The following is an 18,610-nucleotide window of genomic DNA, read 5'->3' as shown; positions in this document are numbered from 1 at the left end:
AGGAATTGTGGAGCTGTGATAAGTTTGCGGAAATTATTTGAGTCCAAACTACATTGCTTCTATATATTGTTGGTGTTTATTCCTGCTGCCGAGTGTGCAGTGACTTGTTGACGATGACACGACGTACGAAATTACGTTCCGACAGGCATCTGTATTTCCCCTAGTTTTCTGTGTACATTGTGGTACATGGCTTGAAATTGAAACTGACTCTTCTGGATCTTAGAATTGAAGATGATAAACATGTCGGTTGTGCACTGAAACCTCCGATATTTCGAATTTGAACCATGGACTTTCCAACGTTATAATGTTGGGTCCTTAAGTCTCAATTTTAAATACAATTTGGTGTTTCCAATCCGCATTATCTTCTCATACCTCGGACCTCGATTATTATATGTGAGTATTTGGGGATACATACTGACATATAATTTGAGGTATTCCTTCATGTTAATTTGACTTGCAGAAAAAAATGTGATACATATTCCTTTTGCTTTTCACGTTAGAAAACATAAGGCCATTGTCCCAGTTATCAGTTGAATATGCATTTGCATGCATAATTAACACATGTGATTCATCTGTAAAGTAAATGGAAAATATGGATCTGTCTCTTACTCATCAGTATAATCTTGGACTCGATTTGAATGTTCTGCCTGTGCAAACCTCATACCTGGAAAAACGGGTTCTCTTAATGCTTTGGAAAACTTGCTATCACGTCTGATCCATCATACCAATTCTTCATACATTGGTTCTGAGAATATCTAACATCTGATATAATAACATCAGAAATGTGACTAAAATTCGATACATTCGGAACATATTTGTCACATTCATTAGTAATGAAGATGCCACAAGTATTTGATGTTTGACAACGCTTTAATCAGTAACACCTTCTACTATAAATCGTACCCACCAAGTGAAATAAAAAGACAGAAGAGAGGAGGTTCGAAGATATATTTGATAGGCTATCAACATATCGAGGATCGACCGATCTAAATTGGCTAGCGATTTCAGGGGATATTGAGCACGACGTTCCCACTAGTGATCTGGTATGGATGCATGACCGAGCGCCTTCTGCTAGGTGAGTCCATTAAAACTAACGTGGTCAGCATCCAATGTCGAAGACTTACAGATCTATTTATTTTGGGGATTTATTTACAGCTAAAGTAATATCACTAGAGATAAATCCATTGTGAGGACAAATAACATCTGATGTGACACCATAAGGACTATAATCAGATTTTAACTCATTTAGAATTTGTTACTCTTGTTTAGTTAATATTACACTAGAAATAAATAAATCATTAGGACAAACCACACCTGATAAAATAACACCAGAGTTCTGATAAGGATTTGGTGCACTCGATATATCTTTCACATATTTGTAAATAATTTCGCTAGAAATACATGAATCATGAGAACAACGCATATCTGATAATATAATATCATGAATCTGACCACAGTATGATTCATTTGAAATATTCAACTTAATAGGATCAAAATTACAAAGTTTATCATTAATTGCAGCGAAATAAATTGTAGTTTTACAAACTGCCTGTATGTGTCCAATTTTACATTTAAAGCACTATCATTACGAAATACACATGAATTACATGAATGAAATTTGCCACAGGATAAACATTAACCAAAATTGTGCTCTTCTCCGTGACCTGCTTCGCAACTTCTAGAAATCTGTACACTTTACATGGTCTAGTAGTAATTCCTTGAGAGTTGCATAAAGAAGTGAAATACGCTTTTCTGGAAATTCCAAAGACCTTAGTAGGCTGTAGACTTCTTTTCCGACTAATACAAGGAAATGAGCCAAAATATAAACATATTCCTTTATTACAGCCCCAATTTGAACCTTTCCACATAATCCTCAAACGCACTAAAAGTTGATTGTATTGTAGTAGGCGTCGAGTCGCGATTGACTATGATCACCACTACAGGAAGATTACGAGCCAGATATTAGGTTTGATCCCTTCGTAGATCAAAAACCAAAAGGTAATTGACTGTCGTAATAGAGTATACTTGACGTCAATCTCGTGGTATCGAAATAATACCGAGATCATGCCAAATAGTACAAGCGGGACTAAGTAGCGTAAACAAAAGCGTGCGAAGTCACAGTTAACGGAAGAAGGTAAGGTTTTAGTACCGTTAAACAATCAGGTACAGTAAAACAACCACTGATACAATGGGTCATAATAATAATTGTTTCCATTATACCAGTCACGTTCTCTTCATAAAAGTAGGTCACTGCGGTATGTCCAACTGTCCTATAACAGGCTCCATCGCGATGCAAGTGCGATGATCAGAAGTATTTGAATTATTGTACTAACTAGGAATTTCCGAAATAGCACAATTTAAACCAAACAGAACTAGGTGAGCACAAACGAACATAATGCATTTATGATTCAAAATCAGTCAGACATCAAGTACAGAATAATTATTAGTTCATACAAACACCACACTTTTTTAGTGTCAATTTAGATCGGGCATAAAATGACTCCACTCTTGAAGACCTCACTCCAATATATATTATATAGAAACACAACATTGTCGTGATAGTCTAGACACTATCAAGCAGTCATTTTGAAACCACAATCACAAATTTATATGACTTTTGGCCCGATCAATTGTCACATGACAAAATCCTCAATCAGAATATCGATGTCTGTTACCTCGTATCTGTGCTAAACCAATGACACATCAACTAGTACTAGCTGCAATGAGTCAACTCTGAATCCTTAGTCGTCCACGATACAGTTGCTCATCACATAGCCCTACTCACCCGGTTCACAACACAATATCCACCTCCACTGTATGAATCAGATATTTTAGATATGCATAGTTTCGGTACAGTCAGACCAGACCACATCACACCATAAAATAAGGAGATAACAGTTATAAAAGATCAGTCGAAAAGTGGCTGTGAATATGGGAGACCGTAACTAGTAGATTGTGAGTAGATTACAAATAGTAAGTCGTATAATAATGGTCAACAGGTCAAATGAAAGCTTATGGTAAGATATATATTTGACCGTCTTTAAATCATTCCTGGCAGTAACCATTTATTTGATCTTCTTCGGATGCAACATGAATAACTGATCTTGTCACTTATCCGACCTGTTGTTGTCGCTCAACTTGTGGAAATCAGCAGAAAACCGATCGCATGTAGGCATTTTATGCTGAAATATACGCCATCACCTTAAAATTCCTTACCCGATTCTTAGTAGCACGTTTATGTACCATAGTTTTTCCTCTGGATCTTTTATTAAAATGAAGATTTCTGTTTGAGACTAATAAGATAACAATTATTTTTCACAAAATGTTTTACCATTTAAGTACGTTTAGTGCATAAAAAAACTTCAACGAAAAGGTAGACCATTAGAAAGACGGTATCATAAAGTTTGTTTATGTATTCATAATATCTTTGACATATTCGTTTCCGAAAGCTGTAAAATCGGTGTGATGAACAATTATAAGACAAATTATGACATATAATAAAGGACTAATTGTGTAACAAATGAAGTTCAATAGAATTTTTGTGATTTATAAGTTAGGAACGTGTGTTTTCCTGATCACTAATAAGTTTAAACAATATATACTTACATCAACTGTACTCGATGCTACTAACTAGTTTGGTTACATTATCTTTTTTATCTAATCCTATTGACTACTTGACATTCAACTAATGGTCATTGTTATTATTGATACTCATTGATTGATCATTTATTAACTAATTTATTTGAAATCAAATCAGCTTAGATGCATTAATAATAATAAAATGAACAAGTTAATTACTCAAAGTTTATACAACTTATCAAAATTAGATTCATTGTCGACCTAGGACAGTTTAATAATATAATCGATATGTGTTATCATTACCACATCATAACAAAAAATTGCCTTCTAATAATAAATATTTTATTACTGAAGAATAAATGATGGTGTGAATGAAGCATAATTAAGTCATAATAAATAAAGTATAAATTCTATAATTATTTAGAAGCAATATATACGATTATCGAACTTTTCATAATAAGTGCAATGGGCGAGAAATATCAGTTTATTTTTTATTAAAAGTAAGTTGATAACAATGGTAGTATGAAAAGTAATGAAGATAAGATTACAGTCATGGATATTTGTGTTTTCCTACTAGAATTGCATAAATCGTCTTGACAACACGATGTAACAATTCCTGACCCGGATCTCCTGGCATCAGCTTCAACGCAAACCGGAACACAACTACGACTGGTCACTTGTAGTTTATCTTGTACATATGTTCTTATTGTCTGTTAGTAAAAACAGAAAAGTGTTAAACAAAGAATATACTAGTTAGACAAAAACTAAGCTAACAGATGAGACAAAACTATATAAGGTTTTCAGAAAATTGACGTTTATTCCATTTTTCTTGAGTATTGATAAAATATCAAAGTAATCATTCATAGAGTCTAAGATTATTTCTTTAGTAAAATATGAATATTTTAACATTATAACTTTTCATAATGTTGTCAAATCCACGTTCATATAAGAAAGTGAAGAGATGACAACAACACATAAACATAAACAAGATTATAGGAATGTATGTAGAAAACCGCTTTCTCACTATTAAACCCTTGAAGTCACTGTCGTTGAGCCACTAACAGATAAAAACTATGCTATTTCAAATTTATTATCGTCTAAACAGTGTCAATTTAAGGCCACGAGTCATTTGTTTAGAGAAAAATGTGAGAGATATATGTATGATACTTTTATCGTTTGTGACAAAAATATTGAACTCAGTGATATCTAGGACGAGCTTGGTAGCTACCACCAGCCAATTAAATTCACAATATAGAAACGGAATTGAACTCGAAGTTCCACTACATTTATGTTTTTTTAAAAAAGGAGACTGGGTTGTTCAAAAACTAATAACATTTTTAATTGGTTATTTTGTAATTGGTTTTTCTTATTATTCCCACAGATTAAGTATTGGCTTAATATTTTTACCCCACTGTTCTTTGCAACTGCTCGGCGGATAATTTTCAACACACTAGTCTGATTGTTCATACTTCTTTTAAGTGACCAGTTAAAAGATTATTTCTTTTGACAGTTGAAGTATAATACTTTTTATATAATCTTATGATAATCTAGTTAAATTTACTTTATATACAGTAATGAATGATATTATAGCGTTTGCCCGATTTATTATATAAAAGTTCTTTCCCTTTTTATTGTTCAAAGACGTTTTGTATATAATAGAGCTGTTTTTAAACTGATTGTCCACTAAATAGTTACCGGACTTCATGCTTGTCGCCGGGTTATCATTAATTAAATTCTGTAGATTGGGTTCCGTTGTGGTCACTGTTCTAAATGATTCAGCATACTATGCACTATTTTAATGAAGGCAGTCTTCAAGAGATCCCATTTGATCTAGGTTTTGCGCTAGCTGACATTCGTCAACAAGCCAGAAATCTTAAGAAAAATGAGTATTCCCACGAAATTCAAATGGTGTCACTTGGTATAACAATCAAAAACATTGTCTTTAAGTTTTTCGAGTAGCTAATGACCCGTTTTAGAAATTAGATTTACACACTAACTAATCAGCGAGTAGTCATCAATTAACGTTCAGGTCATTCGAGATCCATATGGTAGCATCTTTGACTGTAACACTGGACAAGCTGGTTCGAGACTTGAGTGAATTAGCTGTTTCTTGAATATTTCAGGTACACCTTGACGACAAATCTCAAATAACATGAAATCCAATTTTAAGGCTTTCAATAAATTACCTCTAATCATCCAATGTAACTTTAAGCCTTCTCTGGGATAAGAATTGTTAGCTTGCAGTAACTTAACTGTTGAACACTTATATTCTGAGTTAAACACTTACCGTTAACTGTCAGAGTTTAATATTTACTTTCATTTCACTTGAATTTTCCTCCTATTACCTGTACTTCTGATTCATCGTACAGGATTTTTAGTGAGCTTTGGTAATTGTCATTGAATAAAAATACTTCGCCAATTATTTACAAATTTGCAAGAAGCATAAGAAATGCTTTAGTGCGTACAACTCGAGATTTAAATATAATATCACCTCTGTTGATTACGCTCTCATAGATGATCAAATATAAAAAGGGCAATGTGTGGTTAACTATATGTTTCTACAAATTATTACTTGAATTAAATAGTTTGTTTACTCACTAAATTGCATAAATTGAGATATTTATTGAAATACAACAGTTTTTTTTAAAGGAATAACCAACCACAAAAATTTCTTTTTAATTTATGTGGACTTGATTTATGTCAAATCTACCCAACAGAACAGAGCAAGAATTTTTGCAAACATTTACATTATAAGTAATGCAGTGGGATAAAGGAACAGTATTGTCTGTATAAAAAAGATTAGGACGATGTTCACTTTTTTCTGTTATCAAGGTAAAAAATCGATTTTATGATCACATGGTAGCATTTTTCACATGAAATAGTTTTTCATTGTAAGTACGACTGATCATCGATGAAATTATATAACAATTACAGCAACAGGTAAATTGTTAAATTTAGATAATGTGAGACAGAAGGTTCAATATTAGATCATGTTTGGAAAGTGTGCTAAGTAGTTAGAAACTAGAGCGATGCTGATGTCTATTACGTTACAATTTTCAATATTTTGATAACTTCTTTCAGTTAGTACATGGCATAATCGGAATGCAAAAGTAGAATGGTTGTTATCAGTTACGTAAATTCTTATGGAAATTCCCGGAAAAATTATTACAAGTATTGACATAAAAGGTATATTTCTCATCACTTACTGAACAGAAGGTACAACCCGTTTGTTTCTCAGTATCCTGATATCTGAAAGGGTCTTGACACTTACTACACACATAACAACGATGACCTAAACCTATTTTTGAAAAATAGAAACACAAATTTATTTACGGTAGTGAAACTCATAACTCATTCAAAGGATAAATGAATGTTGAACCAGGGTAGATTCTAGTAAATTGTACAAATACCGAGATGGATTTCAGGGATAAATGAATAAAATTATACAAACGGTTGTGGTTTACGTACAAAGATGGTTTTCATCGGTATATAATTTCTACTTAACAGTTAAACTAACAGAAATTCTCATAATTAGGGGAAAAATCTGTTTTTGTTACTTGTTAACATACTATTGTGAATCGCGAGGTGGCTACTCTAATTCTACCGATTGATCATCTTCAGATATCCCAGTACGACCCCAATACTGTTACCCAATCTCCAATATATCAGAACACGAACCGCAGATGAAAAATTGTTTATGGGGTCAGGAGCAGAATAATGATTTACAAACAAATTCATATTTACACAGTTAGGATTACTATAAATATTGACCAATCGGAAAATGACACGCGAAATAAATATTGATCAGTAGGGAAACGACCAATAGGAAAATGACACCATTTAACGTTCAAGGGTGGCATTAGACTTAACCGGATCATTGTTTTTGGGATATTTTTCTGAATATCCTCTTCGGTTGATACTATGGCTATGAGTGTGTCCTCATCAGTGGTAGAATGGTTACTGATAAGTCTGGACAGTGCATCTGCTTGACCAAAATCTTCAGAACGTCGATACTGGATTTCGAAGTCGTACCCCAATAACGCCAACGCCCAACGTTGTAGTGGGTTAGCAGAAGATTGGAACTTAGCATGGCTTTAAGCTTTGAAAAGGCTGACTCAAATTGCGTTGACCGATTCCAAGTAGTATTCTTTTCTAGCAGACGATTCAGTGGATATCGTACGTCATGCAGTGATGGGAGAAATGCTGAATAGTAGCTAATCATTCCCAAAAATGATCGCAGTGAGGAGACATCAGTTGGAGCCGGCATTTGTTGGGTTGCGTAAGTATTTTGAGGATCACGGTGTCGTCCGGAAGCATCAGAGATAAACCCCAGGTATTTAACGAAACGTAAGAAGAACTGGCATTTTTCTGGGCGAAGGCGAAAACCATTATCCTGGAGGCGTTGCAGAACTAAGTGGGTTCTGGTATGCAATTCATCAGCAGTTGACCCGACAATGAGGACAACGTCAAGGTATGTAGCAACACCAGGAACATCTGCCAGAAGTGTCCATGATCTGCTGGAAGATCGCTGGAGCAGTTTTGATATCAAAGGGTAACCGGGTATACTGAAAAAGTCCGCGGTGAGTGTTGGTTGTCAACAACTCTCTCGATTCCAAAGCGACTGGAATTTGAACGTAAGTATCTGCCAGATCCAGCTTAGCAAAGTAGGTACCACCATTTAAAACAGTAAATAAGTCATCTGGAATCGGCAGCGGATAGTGATGCTGTTGTAGAGCTGCGTTGAGTCCTGTGGAAAAGTCTGCACAGATGCTTATGGAACCATTGGATTTTTTTACAACCACAATTGGTGCAGCCCATGATGAATAAGAAACAGGTACTAGGACACCCTCAGTTTCCAAACGTTGAAGTTCAGCGTCAACCAGAGGTAAAGATGAGTATGGGACTGGACGCTTTGGGCGAAAAACTGGCGTAGCTTCTGACTGCAGTCTTAAAACAGCTTCAGTTGTGGAAAAAAGTCCGAGACCAGGCTGAAATAGTTCAATAAATCGTTTTCGAAGGTCTTCAACATGCTGTTGTGTAAAGGCAGTAGTTTGGACTTGATTGCAGATAGCGCTAATGGGAAGATTAGCGAGACCAAGTTCTTCGAACCAATCTAAACCTAAAAGGTTGAGCGGAGAATTGGTGATGTAGCACGTCCCATTGAAGGTTGTACCTCTGAATGAAATCCAGCAATAGAGTTCACGACGAAGGCGGAGATGATCCCCACAGGCACTGACGGCTGTCTGAGAGGATGGTTTGATGGGAGGTTGGCCCAAGGTTCGCCAAGTCTTTTTCGACAGAATGGTGATATCTGATGCAGCATCCAACTGCAACCGAACTGTCTGACCATTGATTGAGAGGGTCAGAAATTTGCGTCGAGTCGCGGCATGAGTATGGAAGATTGCTGCCAAACTCCTTGATGAGGTAATCGGCTTTTTGTGAAAACGACGCTGCGTCTGTGCATTTCGACGGTTATTGAATCGGTTGGATTTGCAAAAGCCGCTTTTGTGACCAACTTTCTGACAGCGATCTCCCACATGCTGTTTGAATGGGCAAAACTTCACATAGTGCCGGGCTCCACAGTGCCAACATGGCGAGGGGGCTTCTTCTGAGCCGGTTTAGAGTGATTAGAGACAGAAACAGCGCTGGCGTTCGAAGGACTCGAGGTTGTCGATCTCAAAGACTTTTTTCTGCTGCTGAACAGCATGAACTTCGGAACCACCCTGACCCCCAGATTGAACCAAAGCGGTGTCACGCTGCAGATTGATGATGCGCTGGTACTCGTCTATGATCGCATTGAGTGTCGGTGTTGGATCTTGTTCAAGGCGGTTAAGCAACCAAGTTCTGATGTCGGAGAATTCGGGTGACTGAAGACTGCATATGAGTACTAGGGACTTGAATTGGTCTTCAGTGAGGGATCTGAGCTTGAACCGTTCTCACTCACAGTTAGAAACGCCGACGTGGGTCAAGAAGTCATCGGACTCATTCATGACCAGTTTTAAGCAGCGATATCGAGTACTGAAGAGTGAATGATGATCACCAAAAAGTTGGCTAAGAGACTGAATATTGGCATCGAAGGAACGGTAGCGTGGGTTCTGCGGTAGAATGAAGTTGCAATACTTATCCAGCTCGGATGGACCAAGTTTCCGAAGAAGAAGACGCACCTTCCACGAATCATCTCTGTCAGCAAAGTCAACTTTGAAAAGGTCTTCATAACGTCTGAACCAGGTATCAAATGTAATATTGGCATCAGGATCATAAATAAATTCTGAAATACCACTGGTAATACCATCAACTGATTCAGGAATTGTCGGTGTAATTGGGACTCGAGAAAATATGTGCATCTGAGTAATCATCTCAATCACCTTCAGCTGCTGTTCGAACAATTTTTCTAATTTTGTTTTTCGTTTGCAATAACTATCAAAAATCATCAATAATTCATTCACAATAGCCTTTGGATCTCAATATTTTAAATATTTTTGGAACTTAAGTATGAAAAATGCATGAAAGAATCCTAGTTACATTTTGTTCTCAAGGTATAATGATAAATGTATCCTTAAGTAGATGGATTTTATTAACTCCAGTAAATAATAAGTCGTTTTTCAATATCTAAATTATAAGATAATTTATTTCTTTTAAGTTCATATTCATACTCAGTGAAAGTGAAATTAATAAATATTGAATAGAAAGTAGACATTTCATTAAACTGAATAACTTTCATGTTATTTCTTGTAGACTAATGATAATTTGGCATATGTCATATTCAATAGTACAAACATTAGAACATTATTTATGTTTTTCGTGATTGCACTATATGTATCTTGAGTAAATCGACTTTTCGGATTTTTGAGAAAACTAAATCTTCAACTAGCATACTTATTATCTCCAATTATGAATTCTTTTATAAATACTACTAAAATAATAACTGAAAAGGAGTAAAAGAAAGTTATCAAAACACACATTCTGTGGTTTCTGTTGCACAGAAAATGAAGGAAGATCATTAAATAATTATTAAATGACAATAATAATTACTTTCATGGTGATCATGAAGTGATATAAGTTAGACCATGATTAAAGACATGGAAGCATTGAACGGCCGTTTCGTTCCAATATGGGGCTCCTCAGTAGTACGCACCCACGAATCAGCACCTAGGAATAGAACCCAGCTAGTTACCCTACGGCGATAATGAGAGGTGGTCGTGCAATGTTGTGAATTGATTGAAGTTAGAGGTCAACACTGTTGGATGCTAACTCAGTGATCTGGAAGTTAAGGGTTCGTGCTGGAAACTGAAGGTCCTGTATACGATGCTTATGTGCTAGATCATGGATGTGGACTACTGAGGAGTCCTATACGAGGATGGAACGGCTGTTCAGTACTCACAAATTTTCAATATTGGTTTAACTTAGATTGGTTAATTATTGCAATGAAATTACTGTACACTTTTAAACTCCAATTTAAATTGCACTAATGGAGTTTTGTTGGAGTTTTGTTCTGTAATTGTTACGTACACATGAATACGTTGTAAGCGTAAAGAAATCTACTTATCTAGAAATCTCATGAAGTTTTAAAATACTCATAAAATATCATAGATTTAAGGATAATTTTATTACAAGCACCTGAATATATTAAAGATAAATATTTTATTCTGAGTCGTTAATGTCAAAACCTTTAATGCACAATTCTGTTTCAACTCAATGGATGGATATTTTCGCGTTTTTCACAAAACCTTGGTGTCTTATGTGTACATCGTTGATTAGTCCAATACAATGATGCAATAACTGTTCAATAATCTTTGTTTTTGGGATAGTCTTATCATACCGGTATCAGTTATTAATAGAAAAGCATAACTTTCACTTTATATAAAATCTGTGTAATATTACCTCAATAAAAGCTGAAGTATTGTAATTTTAAATACCTTAAAGAAATATATTATCGACTATTCTTAACTGAACAATGATAAACTTTATCGTTCCATGTTGAATTTGAATAATAGTCAACTATCATTATTGTTTATTCTATGAAACAGTATGAAGTATGAATTTTTGTTCTATAGTAATTAACTTGAAAGTATGTTATTTTATTGAAAACTGATTAATTTGTTTAATTTTATAGTTTACATAGTAATTCTTAATACTAAAAGTTTTAAAATCAAATAGAAATAATAGATTTTTTTCATTAGATTTGTTAATTGAGTGATTTACAAAAAGAATTTATAATGAATACAAAAGGTTAAATTATATCGAAATATAACCATCTTTTAAGAATGATCATCATAAATTTAATGGTTACGTAATAAATAATAATCCTAAAATTAAAAGTATCCTAAAAGTGTAGTGAACAGAACACCAGCGGGGACAATCGAATGTATTTGACACGAAATTACAGAGCATTTCAATAAAATCTGAGAACCATATTAGCAAATCGTTAATTTGCAAAATATCAATCCTTCATCTCAAACTTGACTGTTCCTGTTGCAAACATCAATCCATTGTCTCAGATTTCATTGTTCATGCGTTTTCATACCAGTTGCGTTCCATTCCTCATCGACCTACTGAAATACATCCTATGTTTGATCACCGTTATATACTACTTGTGTGGATATAAGTAACCCACATCACAACAGTAGCCTGTTATCTTATATATATATCTTAATCAAACAATTATTTATCCTTTATACAGGGTACATACTACGTTTTTTTATAAGATATATGTCTATTTACTTGAAAAAATGTTAATTGTTCTAAAAATTTACTGTGTTTAAGCCAGACCATTATGGAGCACTTATAATATGGTATTATTTATAGATTTTTGTACTCTATAAATCATTATTTATTACAGTAATTAACAAAAAAAGCTTTCTATAGTTGAGATCATGAGTCAATTAAAACTAGACCACCATGGAAAACCTGGACGCACTGGACGGCCGTTTTGTACTATTGTGGGTCTCCTATGAAATTTACCTCACTTAATTCAGTGCTTTCATTTAAATTTATAAATATTATAAATGAACAGTAAATCATGTATTAGTCTGTAATATGTAATTAGTAAACGTCACATGACAATAAAAATAATAAATTTTAATAAAAAAAATAACCTACATTGGTTACTGCTCTGTGATCAAGAAATTGTAAAAAGCCTATATAAGTGATGATTTGTTACTGGTAGAATAAAAAATGAATAAGGTTTATTGATTTGTTTATGGAGAAAGTATCCAATATCAGTATCGTTTTATTCAGAACGATTTACATAACAACAGAAAATTGTTATACAGTTAAAATAGTATTCACTCGTGGGCAGTATAATCCAATGGTCATCGTGTGAATTCAGTTAGCAGGTGGAAGTTATAAAGCATATGATACTGGGTAAGCATATAGTATAATGCGAAGCCTAACTCAATCTTAACTCAAACTTAACATTCCCATGCATTCAATCATATAATGTAATCATAAGAAGGGTTAAAGTTCCTCGCCATCTCTCATTGATATGAAATTTTATAGTCGAATTCATGAGTTTATTGAGGCTAGACCGCCATGGAAAACCTGGAAGCACTGGATGGCCGTTTCGTCCTGGTGTGGGACTCCTCAGCAGTGCGCATCCACAATCCCGCCTCGTGAGATTCAAACCCAGGACCTATCCGTCTTGCGCGCGATCGCTTAACCACTAGACCACTGAGCCGTCATCAAACGGTGTTAATGTCTAACTTCAACCAATCCACGAAGTTGCGCCACCGCCTACATCTAATATTTTCCTCAATTCTACACATTATTTCAAATCCAGGCATCAAAAATACAAGTTAGTAATCGATAGAAATATATAAAATTTTATATTCATCATTTATACACAAACTGAATATTATAGTGTTTTGAAAATTCTGTTGAATTATCAATTTTCAGTAAGTGATCTAATCTGAGTTGTTGACATGACATATATTTTTCCGTTTTCGATAAAACCTATCTACTGACTGTTTTTTTTAGAAATGTCCATATAATCATATGATCATATGATGCTACATGTTATTAAACAAAACAAAGCGGATATTTAATGTCTTAATTTTATTTAAATAATGGAAACTCATAATTAGTTGGATTTCGTTATACAATTCAAATGCTATGAAATAAAAATTTAGAAAGCTCTCATATAACTTGATTCAAAATAATATGTAGGCTGAGTATTTCCTAAGTAAAAATTGAATAAAATCTTAGTTGGTGGTTGCATAATCAATGTTTCAGATGATAAGGAATAATGAATTGTAACGTACGCTTGATATAATAGCTCCATATGTTGACCTACTTTCAGACAACAGTGATACTGAGTATTTAATAGTACATAAAAAATGATAGTACTATCATTAATTATACTACTAAAATTTATATCATATGGTTAAAGATCGTCAAAAATTACTCTTGAGTTTTTAGTCTTAGTTACGTTCTGCTAGCCAATTGATTTAATCGAGGGATTTCCGTTGTCTTTACAGACAAGCCTATCTGGGTTTTCACAACCGAAATCACGAAATGATATCAACTAGACCATCACTGGAAACCTGAAAGTGCTGGACAACCCTGGCACTGATACCTACAAAATCACGATCGATTTGTCATCATTGTATTATTCATTAGAGAAATGAGGATTCTTTGGTTTTTAAACTAAAATCATTATCTTGAACGTCTTGAAGGATCTACTATAAAAGATTTTTGGGCATTCTACAACAAAGTATAATCTTAAACATCATCAATACAATAAAATACAGTTTGAAGTATCTTTTCTTGATTTTGAAACCAAGTTAGTTAAATATGTAATTTATATTCGAGATCTAAATTAACTATAAATTCAAAGTTTCAGTACAAAGTATTTGTAGAGAATGAAATTTTGTTAATCTACACTCAATTTAATTTATATGTCAACATAGCGGATAACAAAAATCTAAGCATGGTCTTCAGTTTTTTAGACTCAAACACAATTTTGAGAAAAAGGATCTTTAAACACTACTGAAATTACCAAGTTTTAAAAAGTGACGTAAAAGCTAGCTAAATCATAGTTTATTAAAAACTCGATTGATAAACATATTAGTGTTACTCAGTCTTGATGTTCACAAGTCGAAAGTGGGTTTGCCGGGGTCAAAATTAGTGTGAAAATATTATCATATACAATTTTTCAGCTTAAAATCTGGACAAAGTGATTGATTTAAATATCCACCTGAACCTTATGGTTGAATAAGTCAATTACTTTTTCAACCTCGTTCATTGAATTCAGAAAAATATTAAAATGAATATCATGTCAGTTCTTGGTAGATTTATTGCTTTCACTGATGTACTTTTCACTGTTATAAATATGAATGAAATCCGATCAGTAATAGAACTGCTTAAATGTACTATATTTATAGTGGGTGTAGCATAGGTTTCGAAGTTATTCTCTAACTTACCGCAAAGGAGTTAACCTTGTGTAAGTGTTCTTTAACCGTTTGAATGCTAATGAAGACTACGAAGCATCTAACAAATAGTTGAGTTTTTATGGATATCATGAACTGATCAATGTAAGACCACCACTGAAAACTTGGAAGCAGTGGGAGGCCGTTTCGTCCTTGCATGGGACTTCTCAGAAGTCGGCATTCACGATCTTGCATACAGGCATAAACCTGAGACCTTCGGTCCCGCGTGAACGCGTAATCTCTAGACCACTGAGTTGGCATTCAACGACGTTAATTCATGACTTCAATCAATACACGATATTGCACGACCATCTGCCAATGTCTTCTGTGGGTAACAGTCTCACGCTCGACACGGTTGAATTCCACTGGTCACGGTTTCTCACTGTAACATCGGTTTAATTCACATTATTATCTTTTCAAACTGGAAGACAGGAATTATACCTAAGAAGTTGAAGGAACGCTATCAAGAAATTCACTCGTTTCAGTAAAATAAAAACATCATTCACATTTGTTACATTCAGATAGAAGCTTACCATTACATATAACATATATGGTGAATAAAATTATGTGTTTTCCTTTGCATTAAATGCTCATAAAATTGATTTCGTTACTTTATATTTAGTTACGATACTTTCTAGATATTCAGTCAGTACAGTTCTTTGCATCAATTACAAAGTAATCCACTTGTTTTTGTTAGAAAAAACTTTCTTCCCAGTTTTATCCTGCTCAAAAATAAAAGTTTATCATTTGATTTTTTCAAGTTGATAAAATGATTTAATACGTCTGAAAAGTTTCTTTTTACAAAATAACTTTTGGTTGAAAAATTTAGTATTAAGAAAACCTACCATTCATACAAATGAAGCACTAATGATACTATTATATGAGATTGATGGATAAATATGTGAAGCTAGAATTTCAGGGTTTTATTTAGTCATATATATACTCGAAAAATACACAAAGAATACTGTATTATTTTGCTCTCGAATACTGAGTTAAGAAAGAACTGAAATTTTTCTGATATGTTGTTTAAAAAGTACATTAATTAGCTATATGTGAGGACTTTTAATAATACATCATATATTTAAGCGTTCTCTTATTTGGCATCTACTCAAATGCTTGTTACAATACACAATGCAGAACATTACATAATTATAAGATTGTCAAAATGTTGTCAAGTATAATTGTTACATCTGAGCTTTTCCGGTCACGGCTGACCTCCTGTATTTACACTGACTTGTTATCAGTTGGTTATAGTATCACATTTATATAGTCTCCAGTATTGGTGGACTTCCAGTTCAAGTAAGCGGGATAAAGTTCCTCAGGTTTACAGACAAAACAATGAAGAGATGAATAAAAATTATTCTGCGGAATTTGACAATCACTAAGAGCTAAATGAACAAGGTGGTGTTCGATACCAAATCATTGATCAGTGTACATTTATATTAAGCCATTTACTCATTGGTTGATAGTTTTAAAAAATTCTCATTGAAAACATAAAAAGTAATGCATCGAATGAGTCTTGATTACAATTTCTCTAAACAACCTATGTTTTGTGATCAAAAAAGTTTCTCACTTTCACTTAATGTTACTACCTTCAGAATATACGATATGACACACATTAATTAAAGTCATGTAGTAGATCTCCAAGTTAAGTTCACAATACATGGAATTTTAAGTACTATCATGAAATATTATCGGTCCCTTCAAAATTGTTTTCAGTTGCAAATAGACTTGTATAGATCGGATGAACAAAAGAGTTTTAATAAGTTATCTTTCAAATAATTTAAATTTTAAATTAAAATGACTTCATATTATATCCTTTGCAAACCCGAAAAATATTTTGTAATCAAGTTGGCAATTAAATTTCACACATTTTAAAAGTAGTGACATATTATTTTCTTTACTAGTGAACTGATTTTCACAATTAATCTCTGAAGTGATCATTCAGTAATTATTTTAAAAATATGACTTTTTATGGAATCTTTGGATTTCATGTTAAAATATCAAGACAATACGTACAGTATGCACATATGCCAATAAAAGACTGATAAAATGCAGTCTTATATATCAATGGGAAGATTCAATTAAACAATACCAAGAAAATTTATTATTCTTTATTATTTTATCTATGGAAATTTAATAATATTATTTCCTTTTTTATTTGTGGTAGTTTAGATTTTCCCTTTGTTAATGTTAAGTACCAGATTTAAGTCAAATCAATCCTTAGCATTAAAAAAGCAACTAGAGGATTCTAACACATATAAATAATAAAATTCACTGTTATTGCACAATTTAGTGGATATCTGAATTCAGTAGCTCGGTGGATAATGCACTAGATATTTAAATTGCAAGATACTGGGTTTGAGTCCCAGAATGAATAAGAACACGGATGCAGATACATCCGGCTGACGAGTTATAAGTAGGATGAAACGGGTGTCTTGAATTTCACTTTTACAAAGTGAATTTAGTATGTTTAACAATAATGGGCTCAAATTGTATTTTAATTGAAATGTTCATCAATATAAACCACAGTCGAATTTAGGAATGCGTAATTACCAAAAAATCTTAAGTAGACTTACCTGTTGATGTGAAAATCATTAAAAGTAGAATGAGAAAGAGATGTAACATTTTTATATTGAAATTGTAAATCATTTAAGATGATAGGAAACACAAGGAAAATATGCAGACAAATTTCATATATTGATCAAAATACCGTTATTAATTGTAACGAATATAAAAGATTCGAATTACCAAATTTATTCAAATCTGTTTGTATATCCATTCATTGAATCCCTTAGGGTATTTTTTATAATTATTCACGAGGTCTAATTTTATTGGCTTGCTAGAGAGTTGGTTATTTTCCTGATTTGTGATTGGTTAAAATTCTGACAGAATTGTCTAAAATCAAAAAGTTTTTTTATTTGCTTTTATCGTCCGAGTAAATCCAGACTATATCACTTGGGGGTATTCATTGGATATTGATATCCAACAGTTTAATATTCATAGGAGAATTATTAGTATATTTTACTATGAGAAATAATGCTACTGTGGTGTATGCTACTTATGTCTGTCTTCATAATTAGTATTAATATACCAATCGGAAATGGAAAACCTGGCAGCAGAATGCTATGAAGGTTGACTTGAAGAAAACAGAAACAAAATTAGGGAGTAATTGTGAATCAAAAGAATCATAATGAACGTGAAAGACAAATGATGGAAATTTACAAATGAAGTATTTAATGTATTGTTCTTAAATTTTACCAAGATACTCTAAAAGTCTTATCAAAACACTACTGAAACAGGAACTAACTAGTCAATGGATGATTAACCAGGATATAATAGGGGGGAAAATAATCCATGAATAAATAATCGGCGATATGAAGTCACCCAGGAAATAAATAGAAGTTACGTCATGAAAGAAGGTGTCTTGGCGCCACTGTTAAGCCCTCGAACATTAGTCAAGTTGATATGCAAACTTTCCGAAGTTCTTCAAATCTGTTAATAAAACGAATCATTTGACAGTGATGCTTAATTAGTTATTAACTTTGGCACCAATTAAGTTCCGCAAAACTAAAACAATTGGAATTTTACTCAGCATAATTGTT

At 33.3% G+C, this 18,610-nt stretch overlaps 1 protein-coding gene across 1 annotated transcript; it reads right to left on the bottom strand.

The window, feature by feature from the left end:
* Positions 1-3,390: 3,390 nt before the first annotated feature.
* MS3_00001556 (uncharacterized protein) lies at positions 3,391-17,657 on the bottom strand (the record flags this gene model as incomplete). Its single annotated transcript, XM_012942503.3, has 3 exons — positions 3,391-4,289; positions 6,786-6,877; positions 17,585-17,657. 3 exons carry the CDS (start codon positions 17,655-17,657, stop codon positions 4,074-4,076), a joined length of 381 nt encoding a protein of 126 aa, XP_012797957.2. The 3' UTR covers positions 3,391-4,073.
* Positions 17,658-18,610: the final 953 nt, after the last annotated feature.

This window comes from Schistosoma haematobium, chromosome 1, assembly GCF_000699445.3.
Source record: "Schistosoma haematobium chromosome 1, whole genome shotgun sequence".
Lineage (NCBI taxonomy): Eukaryota > Metazoa > Platyhelminthes > Trematoda > Strigeidida > Schistosomatidae > Schistosoma > Schistosoma haematobium.
Note: the sequence above shows the minus strand (reverse complement) of the source record. Positions and strands in the feature narration are given on the sequence as shown.